Raw genomic sequence first — 24,284 nt, forward strand, 5'->3', positions numbered from 1 at the left:
AACATGCCAGTTTACTATGTTATACACATTTGGAGCATTTGTTTGGTTTTTTTTATTATTTTTTTTAAATATTTATTATGTATGCAATATTCTGTCTTGTGTGTGTGTATGCATGCCAGAAGAGGGCACCAGACCCCATTACAGATGGTTGTGAGCCACCATGTGGTTGCTGGGAATTGAACTCAGGACCTTGGAAGAGGAAGCAGTGCTCTTAACCTCTGAGCCATCTCTCCAGCCCTTGTTTTTAATTAATATTTATTATATATTCAGTGTTCTTCCTGCGTGTATGCCTGCAGGCCAGAAAAGGGCATCAGATCTCATTACAGATGGTTGTGAGCCACAGTGTGGTTGCTGGGAATTGAATTCAGAACCTCTGGAAGAGCCGCTAGTGCTCTTAACCACCAAGCCATCTCTCCAGCCCTGGGTTGTTTGTATTTGCAATCATGAATGTGACTGTATTGCGCACCTTAGGCATTTCCTGATGATACATATGTACAGAAGGTTTTCTGTGCTTTATTCTTAGTGGAATTGCTGGTCAAAGGAAATACAACAGTTTTGTGTTTTTAGCAGTGCTTTGGGTTCTTTATTTTATATTTTCATTAGCGTTTTGCTTTGTTTTTGTTTTTGGAGACAGGGTTTCTCTGTGTATCCCTGGCTGTCCTGGAACTCACTCTGCAGACCAGGCTTGCTTCAAACTTAGAGATCCACGTCTATACTCCTGATTACTAGGATTAAAGGCTTGGCCATCATACCCGGCTAGGCCAGCTTTTTAAAGAACATTATTTTTATGTATATGAGTGTTTTACCTGCTTGTGTGTCTGTGTACCACATGTGAGTCTGGTGCCTATGGGGGCCAGAAGAGAGCATCAGACCCCTGAAATTAGCATTGCATACTGTTGTGAATCACCGTGTGGGTCCTCTGGAAGAGCACCTAAGGTTTTTAACTGATAAGCCATCTCTCCAGCTCTAAATGGCAGTCTTTAAATTTTACATTTACCTTAAATTCCAGATTAGCTTGTGAAAGTACATATACTTGAATGACATAATCTATTTTCCTGCTTCACTTATCCTTTTCCATCCAGTTTCTCCTTTTTTTGTCTTATTGTTATTTGGTGTGGGGGGCTGTGCCTGGCGAATTCTGATGACAGTTGCAGGCATTCATTTTCTTTTTCTACCCTGTGGGATAGAATTCAGTTTGTTAGACATGGAGCAGGTGTCTTTACACATTGAGGCGTGTCACTGGTCTGGCACTTATTGTATCGCTTCGTTAGGCCTCAAAACTTGAAAGTCTCCTGTTTCAATTTCCTGATCTTGGGCCTGATTCACCCTGTCCAGTAATGCAGAGTGCTGAGGAACTGAACCCAGAGCCTCAAACCATATCCCCAAGCCTGAAACAATTTCTTATTCACATAGTGGAATGAAGGAAATGCTTTTCAGATTGATTTTTATCAATTTATATTTCTTTTTTGTTTATTTAATCTCCACCACTTTTAGCTAATTTGTATTTCAACAGTAATTTTATATTATCAAATATTGTGTTTACCTGCTTTTCTTTTCTTCCTTCTTCCCTTCCTCCCTCCCTCCTTCTCTCTTTGCTTACTCCTCAACTTCCATTGCTAATAATACAGGAATGGTGCTGTGTGTGTGTTCCCTGTATTTCCCCCACCCCCATTCTACTAGCATGGTTCTTTTGTGATCTTACTTTTCATTTTCTAAATTGCTTGTGAAACTGAGCATTTTTCCTCATTGTTTGAATAAATGACTGGATTGAACTTGTTTTATAATTAGATATTTTCTTTGCTGTGGTAGGTGGATGGAGAGCTAGAAGCGCTGATGGAAAATGGTGAGGGCCTCTTTGATAAAAACCAGGTTCTCAGTCTATCCCGGCTCATGGTTAGAATTGAAACTCTGGAACAGAAACTTACTTGTCTCAAGCTCATTCAGGTAAGCACTTTAATACTAATTTATTTTTATTTCTGAATTTGGGGTGGGGTGCTTAAACTACAGTCTGGCTGTTAGAGAAAAGTTTATCTTGTTTTAAATGGACATGCAAGTTATTTAGGATTTTGAAAGCTTATACCCTTGAAAATGGCTAGCAAATTGCATATTATTAATAGCAGAGTTGATTTGCTTTTCCCTTTAGTTAAAAGCACATGCTGGGATTTATTGTAATAATTCATGGTACTTGTTATAGCTTTCTCCTTTCCTACCAGTTACTAATATATCAAAACTATTTTACTATAGATCTCAAAAAGAAAGACTTTTAGCAGTCATCTCATGTATTCCAGTTTACTATGACATAAGAAACAGATAATAAAATTATCTAAAAAAAACTAGGAGGATTTATGTATTTACTTACTTCCTTATTTAATTTTTGAATTGTTACTTTGTGTGTGTGTGTGTGTGTACTTGTGGAGATTAGTGGAAGATCCAGTTCTCTCCTTTGACCATGTGTGAGACTTGGGGATTGAGTTTGGGTCATTAGGCTTACAGGCAAGCACCTTTAACTGCTTGAATCATCCTGACAGGACCACTACTGAATTTCATTGCAAACGATATGATAATATAGTAATCATTTTCCACTTTAAGTCAAGTTCAAGTGTGCTATCAGAGTTGTGTGTGTGTGTGTATTTTTTCCAAGACAGGGTTTCTCTGTGTATTGCTGGCTATCCTGGAACTTCCTCTATAAACCAGGCTGGCCTTAAAATCTGAGATACGCCTGCCTCTGCCACCCAAGAGCTGGGACTAAAGGTGTGAACCACCATCAGAGATACTGTTTTCAGTTGTGTAGTTTTGTTCCTTTAGTTAAATTTATAAGAGACTTAAAAGTAGAAGAGAAGAGGGTCTCATTGGAAAGAAGTAAAACAGACGGGGAGGGAGGCAAGAACAGGTAATTAGGAATGAGCTTGACAAAAATACATTAAAGGTCAAAATCTTTAGATATTAAAATTTTTATTGTATCTGTTAGATGTATTAATTGTAGTTAATAAAAATGGAGTTTCTAGGATGTATGTATGTGTGTGCACTGATTGAAGTAAACAGTTAATTCTCACCATGGCCTCTTGTAACATTTGACTGTCATTGTCTCCCTGACACTTTACATCATGCTCTTTTCCTTCCGTGACAGAATACACACTCTCAGTCCTGTCTCAAGTCATTTCTGGAGCGTCATGGGTTGTCGTTGCTGTGGATCTGGATGGCAGAGCTTGGTGATGGCCGGGAAAGTAACCAGAAACTTCAGGAAGAGGTCAGTTCACACAATCCCACATTTCTTAAAACTGCTTCCTTTGATTGCTTTGTTGGAGGGGTTGTGACATGGGTGATTATTAATTTAATACTATGAGATTAATATCAAATAATAAAAATATTTATTACACCTATATCATTTCTGTATCTATAAATTTACATATATTTTGCTTTGGTAGTAAGTTTGCCTTTGGTTTTCCCCATAGTATCTTTTTTTTTTTTTTTTTTTTTTTTTTGGAGACAGGGTATCGCTGTATAGCCTTGGCTGTCCAGGAACTCACTAGATCAGACTGGCCTCAGACTCACAGAGGTTCATTTGCCTCTGCCACCCAAGTGCTGGGTTTAAAGGCACGGGCCTCCACCACCCGACTCCCCGTAGCATCTTCAAGTCAGCTTTATGTACTGGGAACTTTAAGTGAGATACATTTCTTTATTTATTATGCATACAATATTCCGCAGGCCAGAAGAGGGCAGCAGACCTCATTACAGATGGTTGTGAGCCACCATGTGGTTGCCGGGAATTGAACTCAGGACCTTTGGAAGAGCAGGCAATGCTCTTAACCACTGAGCCGTCTCTCCAGCCCCCAGACCATTACTTTTAAATTATGGGAAAACACAGAAAATTTGAATTTTGGAGTTCTTAAAAATTGACAAGAATTAGAATATTCTGAAAATCAAAGATGTCTTTTCAAAGGTCTAAGTAAGATTAATTGGCAGCATTATTAGTGGATTTGTAGTGTTTACCATAAAATTAATATTTTTCTGACCTTAGGTAGTTTTTTTTTAAATTATTCATCTTAATAATTGAGTGTTCTATTTGCATGTACAACTTTATATGAGAAGAGGGTATCAGATTCTACTGTAGATGTAGCAAAGAGGCTGCTAGTTAGTTCCCGGCCACTTAGCCCCAAAATAATAAACACGGAAGCTGTATTAAGTCATTGCTTGGCCCATTAGCTCTAGCTTCTTATTGGTTAACTCTTACATATTAATTTTTCCCATTTCTATTAATCTGTGTATTTCTATTACCATGTGACTGTGACTTGCCGTGTAAAGTTTCAGCTTGTCTGTCTTTGGCAGAGCTTCATGGCTTCTCCCTGACTCCACCTTTCTCCCAGCATTCAGTTTAGTTTTTCCTGCCTAGCTCTGCTCTGCTATAGGTCCAAAGCAGTTCTTTATTAACTAATGGTATTCACAGCATATAGAGGGGAATCCTACATCATGTAGATGGTTGTGAGCCTATCATGTGGTTGCTGGGAATTGAACTCAGGACTTCTCCTGGAAGAGCAAGCAACCAGTGCTCTAAACGGCTGAGCCACCTCTCCAGCTCCTGATAGGAAGCTTTAAAAAAAAAAATCATAATTTATACTATAACCCCAAAGTCAGTTATGCAATAAAAACACTTTTCAATTATTTATTTATTTATTTTAGTCTAGGTTTTTCTATGAATCTCTGGCTGGGCTAGAACTCGTTCTGTAGGTAGATCAGGCTGGCCTCAAACTCACAGAGAGATCCACCTACCTCTGTCTCCCCAAGTCCTGGGATTAAAGAAAGGTGAGCACCAACACCTGGCTATATTTGAATTTTTTAAATGTGGAAATTATCATTTAAATACATGGTGTTTTATGGTTCCCAAGATTCTGTTACAGTATCTTGGGGAATTTTATAGAAAAGGAGATTGCAAATGAGGTCTAGTACTTTTTTTTAAGCTGCATAGTTTTGGGAATTCTTTCCTTGTAGAGAGTCTTTATCAGTCACATGTAGTGGTTGAGTTGTCATTATGTCATTGCTCTATACTTTTTTATTGTAGATCAGACTTAATAAAAGTTTTTCTTCTTAAAAAGAAATAATGTTACAACCTTCAACTGCATCTATATTTGTGAAGATATAGGTCTTAATTTAGTAAGACAGTACCCAAAATGTAGTATTCTATGAATTCTTACCTATTTAAAAGGTTAACTGTAAAGCTGGGCGGTGGTGGTGCATACCTTTAATCCCAGCACTTGGGAGGCAGAGGACAAAGGATCTCTGTGAGTTCCAGGCCAGCCTGGTCTACAAGAGCTAGTTCCAGGACAGGCTCCAAAGCCACAGAGAAACCCTGTCTCGAAAAAAGAAAAACAAAAACAGCTGTACAAATAATAAGATTAATTTTCTATTATGTTTAATCAGATTATAAAGACGTTGGAGCATTTACCTATTGCTACTAAAAATATGTTGGAAGAAAGCAAAGTACTTCCAATTATTCAACGCTGGTCTCAGACCAAGACTGCTGTCCCTCAGTTAAGTGAAGGTGATGGATATTCCAGTGAGAATACATCACGTGCTCACACACCGCTTAATACACCTGATCCTTCCATCAAGCTGAGCACAGAAGTGGATACAGAGACTCCCAAGAAACTCATGTTTCGCAGGCTTAAAATTATAAGTGAAAACAGCATGGACAGTGCGATCTCAGATGTGACCAGTGAGCTAGAATGCAAGGACGGCAAAGAGGACCTTGACCAGTTAGAAGCTGTCACTGTAGACGACGATGACGACTTGCAGTCACAGCCGCTACTCGCACGACAGCTGTGTGAGTCCAGAGTTGAGAGTGAAACTAGCATGGAAGGGAGTAAATTACCCACGTCTGAACCAGAGGCTGACGTCGAGGCAGAGCTCAAAGAAAGCAGTGGAACAAAACTAGAAGAAACTATTGCTGAGGAAACACAGTCCCAAGATGAAGAGGAGGGTGTGTCTGATGTTGAAAGTGAGAGGAGCCAAGAACCACCTGATAAAACAGTGGATATAAGTGATTTGGCCACCAAGCTGCTAGACAGCTGGAAAGACCTAAAGGTAAGAAAACACTTTTCTCTTTTTTTTCTTTTTCTTTTTTGTCAATGTAACTGTTTACTCAGAATCAGACTGCTGCAAACCTGAATAAAACTGACAGCATCTCTAGCCATGAGTATTTCTGAAAAGTGGATTGTAATCTCTTAGGTCTTGAGATTTAATGATAAATGTCTCCAGTGTTCTGAAGCCATACCAGTCAGACTGTTATCCAGATTGTTGCCCTTTTCTCTCACTGGGAAAAGTACATCATATTGGTGATTTTATTAATTTAAGGGCTCTTCACGTAAAAGTAAACAAAGCAAAATCTTTTTAGTGTTAAACTTACTTTGTATGCAATGACAGCAGATGTTTAAATTATTTAGAAATCAGCTGGATGGGTTAATAGAAAATTAACAATGAAATTCATTGGAAACCCCTGATAATTTAGGAACTTTTTGTTATAAAATGATTATGAAATTTTATTCTAGAAAAAACATCCATAACCCTAGTTTATTTGCCTTTGTTTTTTAAATAGGCCTATACTTAAGTTCTTCTTCTTCTTTTTTTTTTCTTTTCTTTTTCTTTCTTTTTTTTTTTTTTTTTTTTTTTTTTTATAAAACATGTTGTCTGGAGGGGAAGCCAAGCTTGGTGGTGCGCTCCTTTAATTCCAGCACTTGGGGAGGCAGAGGACAAAGGATCTCTGAGGTTAAGGCCAGCCTGGTCTACATAGTAAGCTGTAGGGTAGGTAGCTGGGGCTGCATACATCGAGAGACCAATAAATATCTCAGTTTATCTCAGTATATAGCCAGGTGGTGGTACATGCCTTTGGAGGCAGAGGCAGGTAGATGTGTGTGTGTATTTGTATGTATACTCATTCTTGATAAGGAATGCAATAAGATATATAGAATTTGTCTTTCAGAAAACCCAGTCTGGATCTTGAATGAGTGTGGATGTATAAAAATTTGAGCATATTAGAACTGATGGTTCTCTTCAGTTTAAGTGCTCTGGGTCTGGGATCCAGGTTCTAAGGACCCTATGGGAACAAGTTATTTCCTACCTTTTGTTTTTCTGTTCATCCTTTCTTCTCTCAGAATTGAAACAATCAGATAAATAGCAATCCAGTTTTGTTTTGTTTTTGTAGCAAGGTGAAACTGCAAAGCTTATCACATTAGATCATGTGATTTGACCCTGTAGAACTTAGACAGAACCCAGTGGGTAATTGGTTGTGTGAGGTGCTTCCTGCTTACCCTGTTGAGATATTTGCATATACCAGTCTGTGTTTTTACTTATGTAAGTTACTCTTTGATCACTTAAAATTTAGCATAAACTCGGCTTTATTTAATGCGAAACCTGAATTTTTTTAATAAATATAAAAGGTGTCGGTGGTGGTGGTGCATGCCTTTAATCCCAGCACTTGGGAGACAGAGGCAGGTGGATCTCTTGAGTTAAGGCCAGCCTGGTCTACAGGAGCTAGTTCCAGGACAAGCTTAAAAGCTACAGCAAAACCCTGTCTCGACAAACAAAGCAAAACAACAACAATAACAAAAATAGATGAGTAAATATAAGAGGAGTGTTGATAGTAAGTCTGTTTGTAATGCCATGTATCAGATATCAGGAATCACAGTTGCAGTTAGATGAGAGATAGTAGGATGGTGTCCTGGACCTTTATTTAGTTAAAGCCTGCTTTGTGACAGCACAAGGGTCCTAAAAGAAGTTCCTCGGATGTTTGGAGGTGACAGCAGAGTCTGCATGATGGAAATAATTTAGTAATGACGGTAGAGGTAGGAGCCGGTACACAAATGAAAATGTTAAAATCATACAAAGCCATAGTTTCATAGAAGAGAGAATGCTAATGTAAAGCCATTGGTTTGCCGAGAAATATATTGTTATAATCTCATACTTTGTTTAAAATCTGTAAGATGGGACTGGAGAGATAGCTCAACGGTTTAAGAGCACTGACTGTTCTTCAGAGGACCAGGGTTCAATTCCCAGTGCCCACATGGTGGCTCACAACTGTCTATAACTCCTGTTCTAGTTCCACTTTCACACAAGCAAAACAAGTGCACATAAAATAAAAATAAATAAAATTTAAAAAAATCTGTAAGATGTAAGGCTTTTGATATCCGTGTATTAGTTTGTATCTGTGATTGTAAATGTGTGGTTTATTCTCTAGGATGTATGTAGAGTGTTTAGATAGAACTGGAATAATTAACCTTACTCTCAACACCCATTGTTCAGCCCTACAAAATAATTTTTTCTTCTTATCCTTTGAACTAACTCAAAGATCAGAGTTATTTCACAATAATGTGTAGATTAATGATCTTCTTGACTTTAGGTTTATCTTTTTATTTATATTTAAAATAAATTCTTAACCGGTGGTGGTGTACACCTTTAATCCCAGCGCTTGGGAGGCAGAAACAGGTGGATCTCTGTGAGTTCGAAGCCAGCCTGGTCTACAGAGCAAGTTCCAGGACAGGCTCCAAAAGCTACAGAGGAACCCCCCTGTCATGAAAAACAAACAAAAACCTAAATAAATAAATAAATTCTTAGATTTCATGCTTGGTTTTTATCAGAGTTCTTAACATCAAAGGAGTAATTAAATAGAAATCTCTCCTTTTTAAAAACTTGTTTGGACATTTCACTGTGAACTGTGATGTTTTGTTACATTTTGATGTTGGGGTTGTTAATTCTTCTTTTAATTAGCTTTTACCATGAGTCTGGTTTTTAAATTCTGATTATTATTTTTAACTTTTACATTTGGTTAGGAGTCTGAAGTCAAGAATTGATAAATTGTATATGTTTTAGAGAAACATACTGATTTAATGTGGTTATTGTGTACCATACTATCCCGGCATTAAAAGAGTTAACTACTTCTGTCTTACTTCACCTATGTGTTCAAGTAAACATTAGCTGAAGCAAAAATGTCTTATTCTTTCAACCTTACTAAGCACCTGTGGCCAAGTACTGTGTTATTTACTGATATTTAGTTCATACTAAAATGCATTGATTGTGGATCTTTTGGCCATTCTAACTCTTCCTGATCTTGTGGGGCTACTATAACATTACTGGACATGTATTCCAGTTGTCATTTCTGCATTGGATGGAGTAAAGAACTGCACAGGATTACTTCATACTCTTTGATCTTGGTTTTGCTGTGAAGACAGACTATAGGGATCATCAAAAAGAAAAGAGAAAAAAAAGTCAGAGGGTGGGAGGGAAGGGAGTGAAGCTTCATGAATTACTCTTTGTCCTCACAGATCTGATGATGATCCCCCTTGTAACTTGAACCATTTCCATCTAGCTTCTCAGGGCAGCAAGGAGCTTGTTAACATCACCAGCTGACCATGTGTCTCCTTTTCTCAACTCCATTTTCAACTTCGTGCTGAAGAAAAACGTGAACCTAGCGTGCATTCTGTGAAGAAGCAGGAAGATGGTTGGGAAGTTGGATGATGCATGAAAAATATAATAGGTGAAAGGAGGACAGAGGTGGTTAACTCACTGGCGCCGGCATTATTTTGGTGCGACCATTGCCAACAATTGTTGTCGTTCCGGGAAAATCCGTACTTCTGGCGAGAAAGGATTAAGTGAGCTGCTTTTTCTATACCTTATATTCATAGGATCACTCCCTAGGCTTGCAAGACATTGACTATACACATTTCTCATAAAGTAGCCCTCACATAACCTAGCACATTGCACTTACAAACGTGTTCATCTTCACATGCAGATTTACTAGGCTGCATTTTTAGCAGGGCCATGTTCATCTCTTTCTGTGTGAAAGAGGAATTGCTATGCATCATGTGTCCTGCTGAAAATGTAGCCTAGATTTCACAAGGCAAAGCAGTGACTGCAGTTGATAATTATAACTTGACTGGGAAAATCTTCCTTCTGTTGGATCATATGAAAAGGAGGTAAGGTTCTCATGAATTTGGCAGCTTGGATTACTGTTAACGTCAAGAGATTATAATAATTAGTAATTTAAGACTTTCTTTACAAACACTTGAATATAGGATGTACCTTTCACCTTCTGGTCACCTTGGGTAGTTCTGTTTCTACCTGGATTAGATAATTTGGGGACAGAAGCTTCTTAGAAGTAATAAGTTAATACTCATTAATGACTACTCTTATTCTCTTAATTCATCTTTTGTTGATACTACCTTTACCTTATAAATATACAATTTTAGCCAAAGGTGGTGGTGCAGATCTTTAATTCCAGCCCTCAGAAGGCAGAAGCAGGATAGAGTCTGTGAGTTCAAGGCCAGCCTAGTCTACACAGTGAGCTCTGGTACAGCCAGGGCTACAGAGAAACCCTGTCTAAAAAAACAGAAACAAACTAACAAAAAAGACGCAACAGTGTTTGGTCAGAAAGCTCCATATTAAACTTTGTATAGGAAGTTGAACTGTCTACCTAAACTGAATGATTTTGAGTTAGTGAGATTTCACTCCACCATTAGTATTGTCTGCAAAAACAGGTTTGTACATTTGGAACTGAAATTGTATGTCCTGAGCCTCTGATAAATTTGATAAGTCTTGAGTAAAAGGATAAAGGAGGATATGAGCCTGTATAGGGTACTCAGGGAATGCTGTTTTAGATGGTGCTGCTAAGTATCTTGTTTGTCTATGCATTTGATTTTGGGTTTTTTTTTTTTTTTTTGGAGTCAGGGTTTTTCTGTAGTTTTGGAGCTTTTCTGAAACTGTAGATCAGGCTGGTCTTAAAGTCACATGAATCTGTCTTGCCTCCCGAGTGCTGGGATTAAAGGCATGTTCCACTGCTGCTCAGCCCTTGTTTTGTTTTGTTTTGAGAGACAGGGTCCAACTATAATAATCCAGATGCTAGCATTAAAGGTGTGTGTAATAGACATATGCCACCACTCACAGCAGTGAGCCCCTTCCCCCCCATACATTTTTTTTTTAAGGTAGGGTCTCATTATATAGTTCTTGCTGACCTAGAACTCATTATCCACTGCTTCTACCAAAGGCATATATCATCATCCCTGACTGAGGTCACTTTTTTATTTTGTAGTCCACTTTGTTACTGAAACTACTTTTATCTGAATAGTAGTGGTTCAGCTTGTTCCGTGGTAGCCTGTGATCCTCCAGAGACGGAGAGAAAAGGATCATGAGTTGGAAGCCAGCCTGGCTACATAGTAAAATGTAGTCTCAAGAGACAAAAATATCAACTAGAGATTTGGGGCACTACCTGTTTTTTTTTTAAAGTGTGGCTGTGCTCCTTGCTTATTTATATATTGATTGTGGCTGCTGTAGTTGTAAACTTTGGTAATAGCCACGGAGATGGGATAGATTATAGAGATTCTAGTATTTGTCTTGTCCTTTACAGAAAAACATTTACCAATACCTATTTCAATGATAAAAAACAGAATTTGACTGCCTTAAACAAAGTCACTTTTACTTTACACATTTGGATGACCTTTAAAATCTGTTTTCTCAAGACAGTAGTCATGTTTCTATTGCTGTGAAGTTAGTTTTTGTTGTTACATCTTGACTTTGTTTAGGAAAAGATAGTTTGAGTGTAAGTCTGTATGAGCAACAGGAGAGTAATAGACATTATAGAGAGAGCATCCTAGTGAGAAAAACCTCTAAGGAATGTTGTTGCTCCTTGTACCATGATTGAACCAGTCAGTGACTTGAGACTTTTCTAGTGTAGGTTAAGCCATATAAGTTTTCTAGTTATTAAGTTTTTAATTTTAAATAAAATTTTAGTCTTAGAAACATTCAAGAACGTTCTGTATGCATTCTGCATGAAAGTCATATTCTAGTGATAAGTACATAGAAAATTGGCTAAACATTTTCCTAGGTCCTTTATTCAGATTTTGCAATGTTAATATTTTCCCAGTTTTTCACTATAATTTTCTCTAAGTTTTATTTAAGTTTTTCTGTTCCTGACTTTGGGGGGGGGGGTGCACACCTTAATCTCAGCACTTGAGCGGCAAAGGCAGAGGCAGGTGGATCTCTGTGAGTTCAAGGCCATCTGGTCTACAGAGCGAATTCCAGGACAGCTAGGGGTACATAGAGAAACCCTGTTTCAGCAACAACAACAACAAAAAAGATAAATGTTCCTAGCAGGAATATTATCATGTTGTTCTTATAATACTCATTGGTTCTGTTACTGACATTGTCAGCTTCAATCACATCTCTAAGGCGTCTGCTGGGCTTCTCCAAAGTTATTATACACCAGTGGATGGTGACCTATGCTTGTAATCCCATCACCAGGAGGGATAAAACACCCTCAGGTAAAGCCTTATCCTAGGATAAAGGGTCCTGATAAAGGCCAGCCTGGGCCACATAGTTAATTCCAGGCCTTTGTGACTACACATTGAGATGCCGTCTCCCCGTCACTTAGATGAAAATAAGACAAAACCAAAAGAAAAAACACAGCACACAAAGAGCTTTGGAAATAGGTCTTTTTGATTGAATATATCCATTGAATTTAGCATTAAGTTATTTGCTTGAGTCACTGATGATTGCTTAACAGTATTTTTAGACACATGGATGCTTGTTCTATTTGGTGGATTAGGCTGCATTAATTTCAATATTTGATGCTTAAACTGCCTCATATTTGACTGGCGAAAACTACTTCTGTATCATTTTGATGTGTTTTTCTTTTTTAAAATTTCTGACATAGCATGCTGTTCCAGGTTCAATTTATATTTGCCGTTCCTAGCTCTTAGTTAGCCATTTTTTCAAGTACTTACTTGTTCTGGTGGGAAATTTTATATATGTAGATTTTTTGATTAAAAAATTATTTGCCACCAAGCCTGAGGACCTACCTGAGTTTGATATTTTGGAACCCACATGATGGAAGAAGAGAACTAACTCCCAAGCATTGTCCTCTGTACTCCATATATGTGTTATGGTTTGCACACCCATATACACATACGTTCACACAAATAAGTAGATTTCTTTCATTCTACAGGTTAAATAGATCATTTAGTATCTGATCTAGCATTTTTAATGCACCCCCTCATCTTGTCTTGCTTTTACTCTTAAAACATACTATTGTTGCTCTCATTCTTTGCTTTCAACATATTATCCTTCATTATCTTTTAGAATTGTAGATGAGATTTAGAGGACTCTGGAGTACCATTACATAACCCCCTTACTAGGAGTGCTAATTTACATAAAGAACAAAACCTAGGGCTGGAGAGATGGCTCAGTAGTTAAGAGCACTGGCTGCTCTTTCAAAGGTCCTCAGTTCAATTCCAGGTAACCACATGGTGGCTCACAACCATCTGTAATGAGATCTGGTGCCCTTTTTAGCTTTTTGAGACAGGGTTTCTCTGTAGCTTTGGAGCATCTTCTGGAACTCACTCTGTCACCCAGGCTGGCCTCAAACTCACACAGATCCGCCTGCCTTGATTAAAGGTGTATACCACCACTGCTCAGCACAATAAAAAATAAATCTTGAACCAAGCTTATAGAACTGACCGTTATGCCTGTCTCATCTTGCCCAACAATTTTTCTTGCATATGAGCAATGTGATCTGTCATATATTCACTTTTCCATATCTTCAGACATACTGTTCACCTAGTTTAGAGTATATAGGCTTGTAGACCAGGCTGGCCTTGAACTCACAGTGGCTAGCCTCTGCCTCCAAAGTGTTGGGATTAAAGCCATGTGCCACCACCGCCTGGCCATTTATAATGTACTTAACAGATTATAAAAATTACTTGCAAAATAATTACTTGAATGTATATTAATTTCTTCTTTCTAAACATGCATTTTCAAAGTCATGAGCCATTTAACGTTTTTTTATTTTTGAAGTGGGATCTTGCAATGTTTACCTGGAACTTGCTTTGTATGCCAGCCTATGCCACATTTGTGTCTCTGTCTCCTGGGTGCTGGGATCATGGTTTCTTAATGCTTAAAATAAGAGTTTATATTTCTTCCGTTATCATTGTAGTACTGGACAGAGTAAGTTCCCTCTTAATTGTAGTCCCCTAACAGCTGATATTGTATTCAACATCAAAGATAGTCTTCTGGAAATATACCTTTCTTCGTGTCAATGTTCTTTACATTTATTTTTTTAATGATTCCACATTTACCCTGTTGGTTACATTTTTCTTAATGTCTCTTGTGTGCACAGCATAGTCTGACCGCCACCTATGTCTGCCATTTGCTCTCAGATCATTCTAGTCATGGTCTGCTTCTATCCTTGTTCTGTCTTTCTTTTTCTTAAAACGTTTGCTTTTCTTCTAGATTTCTAAGTTTCTTCCTTTCCCATCGGAAATGTTTCTTCTTTTCCAAGACAGTGTTTTTTCTGCCCTTTGTATATATTCTCATCACATCCTTTCTATATAACAGATGACATTTCACAGTAGTATTTGGAGCAAAGACAGTAATAGCTTTTGTCTTAGCCCCTTATAGGCTCCCTCTCCAGTATTTTACTTAGTCTCTGTGAAGAGCCTGTTACATATTAGTTTGGCACTTTGTAAATACTTGAGTGAAAAAGTGAAGTCCGCGCCGGGCGGTGGTGGCGCACGCCTTTAATCCCAGCACTCGGGAGGCAGAGGCAGGCGGATCTCTGTGAGTTCGAGACCAGCCTGGTCTACAAGAGCTAGTTCCAGGACAGGCTCCAAAGCCACAGAGAAACCCTGTCTCGAAAAACCAAAAAAAAAAAAAAAAAAAAAAGTGAAGTCTGTATTTCTTTAGTCTCTAGTGTAAGTTTTGTGTTTGATAGGTAATCATGAAATATTTACCCGGATATCATGTGATCTTTTCAGCCTGTGAGGTATGTGGTGGTGTTTTTATCCGCTGAAAAACAAAACCAAGAAGGACCATGAAGTTATGATTTAGTTTGAGCTGACTCAGATCTTCTGATTTAAACCTTATATTCATCTGGTCTTTATTCTGCCCCAAATAATACTGATTTCTTTGTTCTTGCCTAGCAGCCCATGGAATTGTGTAATTGTTGTTAAATATGTGCCACACGTTTTTCAATCTGCATCTGGTTTAGAGACTGAGTGAGGTTCTTTCTTCAGTTGTCACAACCATCACCTCAGTGTTTGCCTAAGTCTCTGCTCACCCTTAATGTTGTAGTGTTTTTCAGCCTGTGATCTGTGATTGAACATTGAAGGACATTCATAACTTTTGTTATAAGGGCTTGTAGCTAGAACGGCTTCTCTAATAAGTAGGTCTATAGATGTCAGATGGGAAAGAAATGGACTGTGCTCCCTTAAAAGGTGTTTTGGGATGACTGGGCGTCAGTGGGGTCCACTCTTAACTTCAGCAGGACTGTGGTGAGTTTTTGATTGGTTTGAGAAACAGTTTCTCTGTGTAGCTCTGGCTGTCCTGGAACTCACTCTATAGACCAGGCTGACCTCAAACTGGCAGAGATCCTCCTGCCTCTGCCTCCCAAGTGCTGGGATTAAAGGCGTGCGCCACCACCCTCCGTGTACCTGTGGTGAGTTTTATGTTTAAAACATTATAGGAGATATGATTACATTTGAAAAGTGTGAGGAAAAGCTTAAGCGCTTTTTTTTAAATCTCTGACTATATGTACTCTGTCTCTTTAAAAGACTTTACCCTTTTTTATACCCGTTTTTTTGTCTCCCAAGCCTACATACATTTATCCAACACTGTGACCCATTTAGAGGTCTTTTATGTCTGAATCTGTCCTATTGTGAACCTGTAATTCTTTACTGTCCAGGAGCACTTCTTAAAATGGTAAGTGCTTCTTAAAAACTTAAGTTGTGCCATTAGTAGGGGTAATACGGTAACACCTGTTTGCCTGCCCAGTCTGAAACTTAAGCTGCGCTATTATTATGGTTTAATACGGTAGTTCTTGCCTGTGCTCTGCACTGTCCAGCATGGTGGAGCCGATTGCACCTCTGAGCCATGCACAGTGCCCCAATTCCAAGCACACAGCCAGTATGATCTGTACACACATGCACATGTGCACACTGTACGTTAACATAAAATATCCTCTTACAGAACAGATACCATACATTATTTTGTTCTGATAAATGTTTTGGCTTAAGAATAGTCAGTATTAAGTATTTTTTCATTTCCAGAAATATTATTTCATTTATGGTTGAACCCAGGGCTTTGTATATGGTAGACAACCTCTGAACTATATCTGTAGTTTTTCCAAAATGTTTTAGAAATTGTTGCATACTTCATTATAATTCTACTTTTAGATTATATTCCTAGCAGCTCGTTTGTGACTTTTGTTGTGGGGAAGGGTGGTACTGAGGATCTTGACTTGGGGACATTATGCCACTCACATCTCCAGCTCATTTTGTTGGTTTTAGTTTGAGATAGGGTTTGTTTCACTCATTGCCCAGGCTTCCTTTAACTCACTCTGTAGTCTAGGTTGGTCTTGAATTTTCAGTCCTCTTGCCTCACCCTTCCAAATAGCGAGGTTGTTTTATTAAAGTACTATATTGTTTTACAAGAAGCTTCCAAGTACTTTTCAAAACTACTAAGGAAAAAAAAGTAGGTCCTGCAATCTAGTAATTGTAGGTAACTTGTTCAGATGGTTAGGAATAAGAAAACAGCTTGTTGTGAACGCATGCCTTCAATCCTAGGGAGGCAGAACTGTGAGATAAAAGCCAGCCTGATCTACATAGTTTATTCAGGATAGCCAGAACTACAGAACTATATAGAGAAACCTCCTGAGTGCTGGGATTACAAGAATGCACCACCATACTTGGCTGTGTGGAGCCTAAGTTTTGTTCATACTAGGCTAGCATTCTGCCAACTGAGCTGTACCCCTGCCTATCCAATGCATTTTCTATTCTTGTAGTTTCTCCGAATCTTATCAACATAAGACTGACTGTCTTCTAGCCCATAGCTTTTTTCTTATATTTTTTTAGTTATTAAAAATGTATTATGTGTTTGTGTGTGTATATGTATTTGTGAGTTCAGGTACCCATGGAAGCAGAGCTGGAGTTATGTGTAATTCTGAGCCATTTATAATATGGGTGCTGTTGAGTTTGGGTCCTCTTCAAGAATAGTACATGCTTTTAACTGCTGAGCCCTATTTTCAGCTACTTTGTATCTTTTCTTCCACAGAATTATCTTCTCTTCCTTTGACCTGTTTGATTTCCTTTTTTTTTTTTAAGATGTATAAATTTTGAAATTTTTTTAAATTTTTTTTTCAGCCTCTTATTTGTTAAAACAAGCCCCTGCATTATAAAAGAATGGGGGTTTTGTGGAGGCAGGTCCATTGGTGAAGTACTCACCTTGCAAGTGTGAGGACCAAAGTCTTGACTCTTTGTTCTGTTTTATTACATTTTTAAATACAGAGTTTATTTATTTTTATTCTAAATTCTTTTGTGTATATAGATTTATTATACCCAAATACAGATACATTTTCACAAAAACTAGAAATGTCTTGGCACTTACACACATATCTCACTTTAATAACCAGCTGAGATAGTTCTTGTTTCAAGTTGAAGATAAAACATTCAGGTAGACATCTCTAAATTTGCCTTCTGAGTTTTCAGAAATATTGTAGTGTAATAAAGATTGAATCAATTTAAGCTTTGATTCCAGGCAGTTTATTTGGAAATTTTTCTGCTTAAATAAAAAAGTTTTTTATGGTTTGAATCAAAAACAGAATGAAAATGATAGGTAAACTTTCTTTCATAGAACATAATTCCAACACTTTGGAAGTAGTGGCAGAAGAATGAGGAGCTAAAAGTCATCCTCAAATATACTGAGTTTGAGATTAGCTTGTACTATGGGACATTCTGTCTTCAAAAGACAAAAAGGTTTGTGTTTTGTACAAAATCTAGGCTTGGATGATCTCAAACTAGGATTATTACTTAATCTTTATTCTCTTTTATATACAATGTACATACAGTAATCTCTTTTTTAGCAGTGTTAAAAATAATATATGAGAATCAAGTTTCAGCCATTCTTCTGAGTGTTGGTTTTTTTAAACAATCTCAGGTAGCCCAGGTTTGCTGGGAACTTGCTATGTCGGTAACGTTACCTTGAACTTTTTTAAACATCTTGCCCCAGCCCCCCTAGTCCTGTGATTACAGGTGTGCTAATTCACCAATTCCTAGAATTTCTTCTGTGCTGTGAATTCTTTTGTGGCAGGTAGTGTATATCTTAAGTATTACAAAATAAGAGCATCGGTATATGCTTTTAGGCTGTAGTTGATACTTTTGTTTTCTACATCAGCAAACTAGATTTCTACAGGTAACTCTCTTCAGATGGTCACCACCCTACTGTTTGAGATAGTTTATGTAATATTGTGTGGGTGATTTTTATAAATGAGTAGAATTTCACTTGTTAATCTACTTAACAATTGAGCATTAACTATCTGCTGGCCACTGTCTGGTGCTAGAAATATAGCAAAGAAAAGATGTTCTTGGCTCAAAACAGTTATAGCTTGAGTGTTTATGTGTGTGTTAGTTAGGAGTACTACCTAAGTGCTAAAGAAATAAAAAAAAATACCTAAATATTGGATGGAGTGAAGAGGTAAGATTCGTTTAGTCTTCTGAGATTAAGGGTTGAATACAGAGCCAGACTCCTAACCTACAGAGCTGTCTTATGTGCTGATCTCCTGATGAGAATGAAGAAAGTGAAGTGGTTTTTTGTTTGTTTGTTTTCGAGAGAGGTTTTTTCGGTAGCTTTGGAACCTGTCGTGGAACTAGCTCTGTAGACCAGGCTGGCCTCAAATTCACTGAGATCCACCTGACTCTGCTTCCCTTAGTGCTGGGATTAAAAGCGTGCGCCTCTACCACTTGGCAAATGAAGTGATTTTAATATTTTCTTCAGTGGACTCACTGACTGTGACTGACATCTTTCCTGGTGGACTTCCTATTAGTCAGGCTGATACATTAATACTCTTCATTTACCAGATAAAATGATCCAAAGAAATTTCACAGTTGTCTTCACAAGGCTGTTTCCTGCTCATCTTTCAAAATATAATGGGACTTTGGTACCATCCATTTTCAGTTTTAGGAGTTCAGTCTCCTAATGCATAAATTGAGGAAGGAGTAGATAATCCATTTCCATTTAGTTTTGACTTCATAAAGTGGAAGGTGAAGTTATTCAACTCCCAATCTTGGGTAGACACTAATAAACTCATTCTGTTTACTTTTAGGTAGTACTGCTCATCTTGACTACAGTTAAATTACCAACAGTCAGTGCTAGTAATTTATTTTGTGAATGTAAGAAATCTGTTTTAAAGAACAAACATGTAGTTTGGGCCGGAGAGGTGGCCCACCAGTTAAGAGCATGTATAACCTTGCTCTTCTTGGGGCTCTGAGTTCACAATCACCTGTAACTTAGGCTCCAGGAAAATCTAGTACCTCTGGCTTCTGGGAACCTGTGTTCATGTATATATGCCATTTACACACATATGTAAACAGAGACTGCACTTGTTTTCCAGCCACCCAGATGTGAATAATTACATAGAAACTATTAATCACAGCACTGTTTAGCCTATGGTTCAAGCATATTTCTAGCTAGCTCTTAAGTCTTAAATTAATCCATTTCTTTTAATCTGTGCATCACCACAAGGCTGTGGCTTGCCTGTCAGGATCCAGCATCTGTCTCCTTTGGCAGCTATGTGGTATCTGCCTGAACCTGCCTTGTTTCCTCCTCTATCTCTCCCTAGATTTCCTGCCTTACTATATTCTTTCCTGCCATAGGCCAGAGCAGTTTCTTTCTTCACCAATGGTAATAAAACATATTAACAGCATACAGAGGGGAATTCCTCACATTACACATACACATAACTTTAAAATAATAATAATAATAATAATAATAATAGAAAAACAACAGAATTATGTGTGTGTAACACTGCATGTGGGAAAGATATTTTTCCCCCACTGTCCCCTTCTACTATGTTAGTCCCAGAAGACACCCTTGTTCTACTCTCTTGTTGGCCTCAGAATATATTTTCAAGTTAGCAGTTTATGTAAGCTTTTGAAGGCGTTTAATGGCACATTAACTACCATCACAAAGTCTGCACCTTTTTAAGTCTATAAGGTTTTTTTGTTTGTTTGTTTTTTGGTAGTTTTCATGAACACTTATAATGTCAGGATCCTGTGGAAAGAATGAAGCTGTGTTATCTGTAAGTGGATCTTTGATATATCTATTCAAAGTTTTCTTTATGAATGAACATGTCGAATTTTTAGTACCTAGATTTACATAGTATTTTCAGATAGTTGTTCAGATTAATTTACAGTACAGATGGTTGCTGATAAGTAGCAGCTTTACTTTTCCCCAAGTTTGGTTACTTGGTGGAATGGAGAAACCAGAGCTGAGAGTGTCAGCTTGTCCCTGATACAGTACCCACAGCTAGAAACTGACAGCTAGATGGTTGTAGACATTCCCAAGAAGAGAAGGGAGTAGCTGATTGAAATATATCCTCTCAGCAGGCAAAAGCTGCTCAAAAAGAGAGAGAGCCCCCATACTCTGAGCCAAGGGCAGAAAGATAGTTCATTCCCAGAGGCTTTGTTTCTAGGAGCCCTCAGAACTTTTAAGAAAAGACAGTAAGCACTACAGTGGTCCTCAGCTTTCACTGTGCATCATTTATATCCGGAGCTTTTTACAAAGAAGGGTTTCTGAAACCCGCGACTCAAAATTCAGTTTGTCTTGGGTATTACTAATATAAAAGACTTCCTGGAATCATCTGTAGTAAAGAACCACAGTTTGGTGGCATGCCTTTAATCCCAGCACTCAAGAGGCAAAGACAGGCAGATCTCTGTGAGTTCAAGGCCAACCTGGTCTACAAGAGCTAGTTCCAGGACAGGCTCCAAAGCTACAGAGAAACTCTGTCTTGAAAAAATAGATAGATAGATAGATAGATAGATAGATAGATAGATAGATAGATAGATAGATAGATAGATAGATAGAATGAAGAACCACAGTTCTAATAAAAGTCCTGAACACGAGGAGGAGGATTCTAGGGGCAAAGAGAATGGAGGAATCTACATTTGTGCATTAATCTCAGGGCCTCAGTATATGGCTCTGACTGTCCTGGAACTCTGTCTGTAGACCTCTAACTCATGGAAATCCACCTGCCTCGGCTTCCTGAGTGCTGGGATTAAAGCCTCATGACACTACTCCCTGCTTGAATAATTCATCTTCACCCTTCTTCAGTTGTGTAACATGGACTGTTTCTCATTTTCCTCGAATATTACTAGATCTAATTATAATGTGAAATGAGTTTAGTTTTCTTGGAGTACATTCTCAAAATTCGGTTACACAGATGGTAACTAGACAACATGGGTGTGAGTAATACTACACAACTGTCATGGGAGAGTATTGTTATGTGCCATTGAGAATGTGTAGACTGGTTATTGATTGGCTTACTTCACTCAGTAGCCGGGTAAGAACTTGTGCCCATGCACTACCAGTGTGGAACTGTCAGACCAGCAAAGCATATTCTTCAAATTACATAGCAAGTATGTGTATTTTGAGGCATAAAAACATAGTTAACATTTATCTTGATCAGTTTTGGTATAATACTAGATGCCATTTGGGAATATTGATGAACTAATCATAGTGTGCATCTTTCTCTCCCCCTCCCTGCCTGCCTGCCTGCCTGCCTGCCTGCCTGCTTCTCTCCTTTCCTCCCTCCGTCCCTCCTTCCTTAGCAGTCCCATGAAAGTAGATAATTTGACCATTAGCGGGGTTTTTGCATCCATAGAAAAAAAAATACACTGAATTGCCCAGTGTGTCCCAAGACCTTAATTTATTTTCTAGCATGGTAAAGCATGTGATGGTAGTGGAGCTAAAGCATAGTTCAAAAAGTGGAATGCTTGTCTGGGGTGTGTGAGAGATATTGTGTTTTTCATCTCTATGCTGACCAGCAAGAATTGTCTTTATGCATGTAATTTTCAAAGTATTTTTATATAACTGAGTTACTGCTCTTAGTGAGAATTTTTGGTGAGACATTAGAATTGTCCTTATTAATATACTCAGTAAAGAAATTATAGATGACTTTTATTGTATTTTTTTGCAGGAATATATGTGTGTGTGAATTAGAATTCTCAGGAAGTGTGTTCTTGTCAGAAACAGTCAATTTATTCTGTGTTGTGAGATAATGCAACCTTGGTAAATGTAAAATATATACCTATATATTCATCTTCTTTTGCTCAATTTCATATGGCTAGGTCTTATTTTATTTATTTAAAATCAAATGCATTAAATTTTAGAGAATAATTAAATACCGACCAATATGTTTTCCTTGTAATGACTTACCTACTTCCCCATACCTTGATGTTCTCATGAAATCTGTCAATTTCAAAGCATCCATCTCTTTATTTCACACTGTTAACTCATCTTCTCCCACTCTCCACAGGAGGTATATCGAATTCCAAAGAAAAGTCAAACTGAAAAGGAGAGCACAGGTAGGTTGAAGAATACTTGTGTAGGTAGATTTATAAGAATTCTGTAGGTAATTGAGGAGTCCTTGGGGATTTGCAAAGGGTGATCTTGAACTTTTTCAGGACCTACCTTTTATATAGTAAATTCAGTCTTTCTCCTGCATGTGAAATCTTGCTTAGCCTCAGACTTAGAATAAGGAAGTTGGAATTTGGTTTTGATTCCTCAGTGTCAAGCAACTAAAAATTAGAACCTTTAAATTCAAAGTCAGGACTAAATAAGGGGAAGAGTTCATACATTTGCTATTGGATAGAAGTTTTATTATATACATGATGTTTTACTTTCCAACTCAAATAAACTTTACAAATAATAACTTATCCTCCTAGTAACTGAACGAGGAAGGGACGCTGCTGCCTTCAGAGATCAAACCATTCCAAAGACTCCTAACAGGTCGAGAGAGAGAGACCCAGACAAGCCAGCTCAGAATAAAGAGAAAAGGAAACGAAGGGGCTCTCTCTCACCACCATCTTCTGCCTATGAACGGGGAACAAAAAGGCCAGATGATAGGTAAGTGTGAGTTTTTCTTATTTCGGCAAATCTAAAAGTTTCCAAGTCAAATACAAAGAAATGAAAATGGAGTAGTAGGTAGACTAGTGAGATAGTAGGTAAAAGAGCCTGCTGGGCTCCCCGGCCATCTTGGCAGCTGGTCTTGGTTGGGGGCTGTCCTGCACCTAAGGCAGGAAGATGGTGGCCGCAAAGAAGATGAAAAAGTCTCTGGAGTCGATCAACTCTCTGCTCTAGCTTGTTATGAAAAGTGGGAAGTACGTGCTGGGATACAAACAGACTCTGAAGATGATTAGACAGGGCAAAGCGAAATTGGTGATCCTCGCCAACAACTGCTACACCTTGAGGAAATCTGAAATAGAATACTATGCCATGTTGGCTAAAATTGGTGTCCATCACTACAGTGGCAATAACATTGAGTTGGGCACAGCGTGTGGAAATAACTACAGAATATGCACGCTGGCCATCATTGACCCAGGTGATTCTGACATTATTAGAAGCATGCCAGAACAGACTGGTGAAAAGTAAAAAGTTTTCCTTTAATAAAACTTTACCAGAGCTCCTTAAAAAAAAAAAAAAAAAAAAAAAAAAGCCTGCTGCTTGAAGATCCTGAGTTTGATCCCTGGGATCCATATGGTGTCAGCTGCTACTACTGGCTTTTTGTATGGGTATTGAGGATAAAGCTCAGATCCTCCTTCTGGACAGCAGACACTTTGCTGACTTATTCTTGGGGCTCTAGGAGCCCTGGATTAGATTGATATTGGACTATTTCTTTTCCTGTGTCACTGTTCCTTTTCTTATTTATGAAGAAATGGGTTTCATCATGTTGAGGTTTTAAAATCTCTATATTTGTGCTTACAGAATCAGCCTCAACTCTAAAGAATAGGAAGCTGGTGTAACTAGTCTGAGAGTAGAGGTGGAATTATTCAAGTGTTGGATTTCCCGGGTTTCTGTTCTGGCTGCCAGGTTCTTTTTGTTTGTTTTATGGTTCCCTGGATTGAACGGTCTTGTACATTGTAGACACCCTGCCACTGAGCTATATTCCCCAGCCCAGTATATTTTAAAGATTAATTTTTAAAAATGCATATGTGTGTGCACACATGTAGGAACATGAGTGCCTTTGTATGCCAGAAAGCTTTGGATCCTCTTAGAACTGGAGTAGTTATAAGCAGTTGTGAGCTACCTGACAGGGGTGTTGAGAACTGAACTCTGGTCCTCTGCAAGAGCAGTATTGGCTCTTAACCGCTGAGCCTTCTTTTTTCTAGCTCCCTTTCTTTGGTTTCATTTGTGCAGTGGTGGTGTTGAATTCAATCAAACCCTGAATAACAACTCTCATTAGTTAATTTTGAGTATGA

The 24,284-nt window shown here is 38.1% G+C and overlaps 1 protein-coding gene and 1 pseudogene across 6 annotated transcripts in view; both read left to right on the plus strand.

The window, feature by feature from the left end:
• The window catches only part of Setd2 (SET domain containing 2, histone lysine methyltransferase), a 91,597-nt gene that overhangs the window by 35,756 nt on the left and 31,557 nt on the right, over positions 1-24,284 (plus strand). For 5 of the 6 annotated variants that reach the window (XR_005284604.2, XM_038321594.2, XM_038321597.2 and 2 more), the window contains 5 exons: positions 1,810-1,944; positions 3,128-3,247; positions 5,416-6,078; positions 22,343-22,391; positions 22,752-22,932. Coding sequence is in view for 4 of the 6 variants with exons in the window: in XM_038321594.2 (XP_038177522.1) it covers positions 1,810-1,944; positions 3,128-3,247; positions 5,416-6,078; positions 22,343-22,391; positions 22,752-22,932 (1,148 nt within the window). In the remaining 2 variants the exon portion in view is untranslated. Of the gene's footprint in view, positions 1-1,809; positions 1,945-3,127; positions 3,248-5,415; positions 6,079-9,355; positions 9,639-22,342; positions 22,392-22,751; positions 22,933-24,284 lie in introns of those variants that run through there. The other variant, XR_005284605.2, reaches the window with a different exon arrangement.
• Positions 23,110-23,457, plus strand: LOC119808985 (annotated as a pseudogene).

This window comes from Arvicola amphibius, chromosome 3, assembly GCF_903992535.2.
Source record: "Arvicola amphibius chromosome 3, mArvAmp1.2, whole genome shotgun sequence".
NCBI classification, from domain to species: Eukaryota; Metazoa; Chordata; class Mammalia; order Rodentia; family Cricetidae; genus Arvicola; species Arvicola amphibius.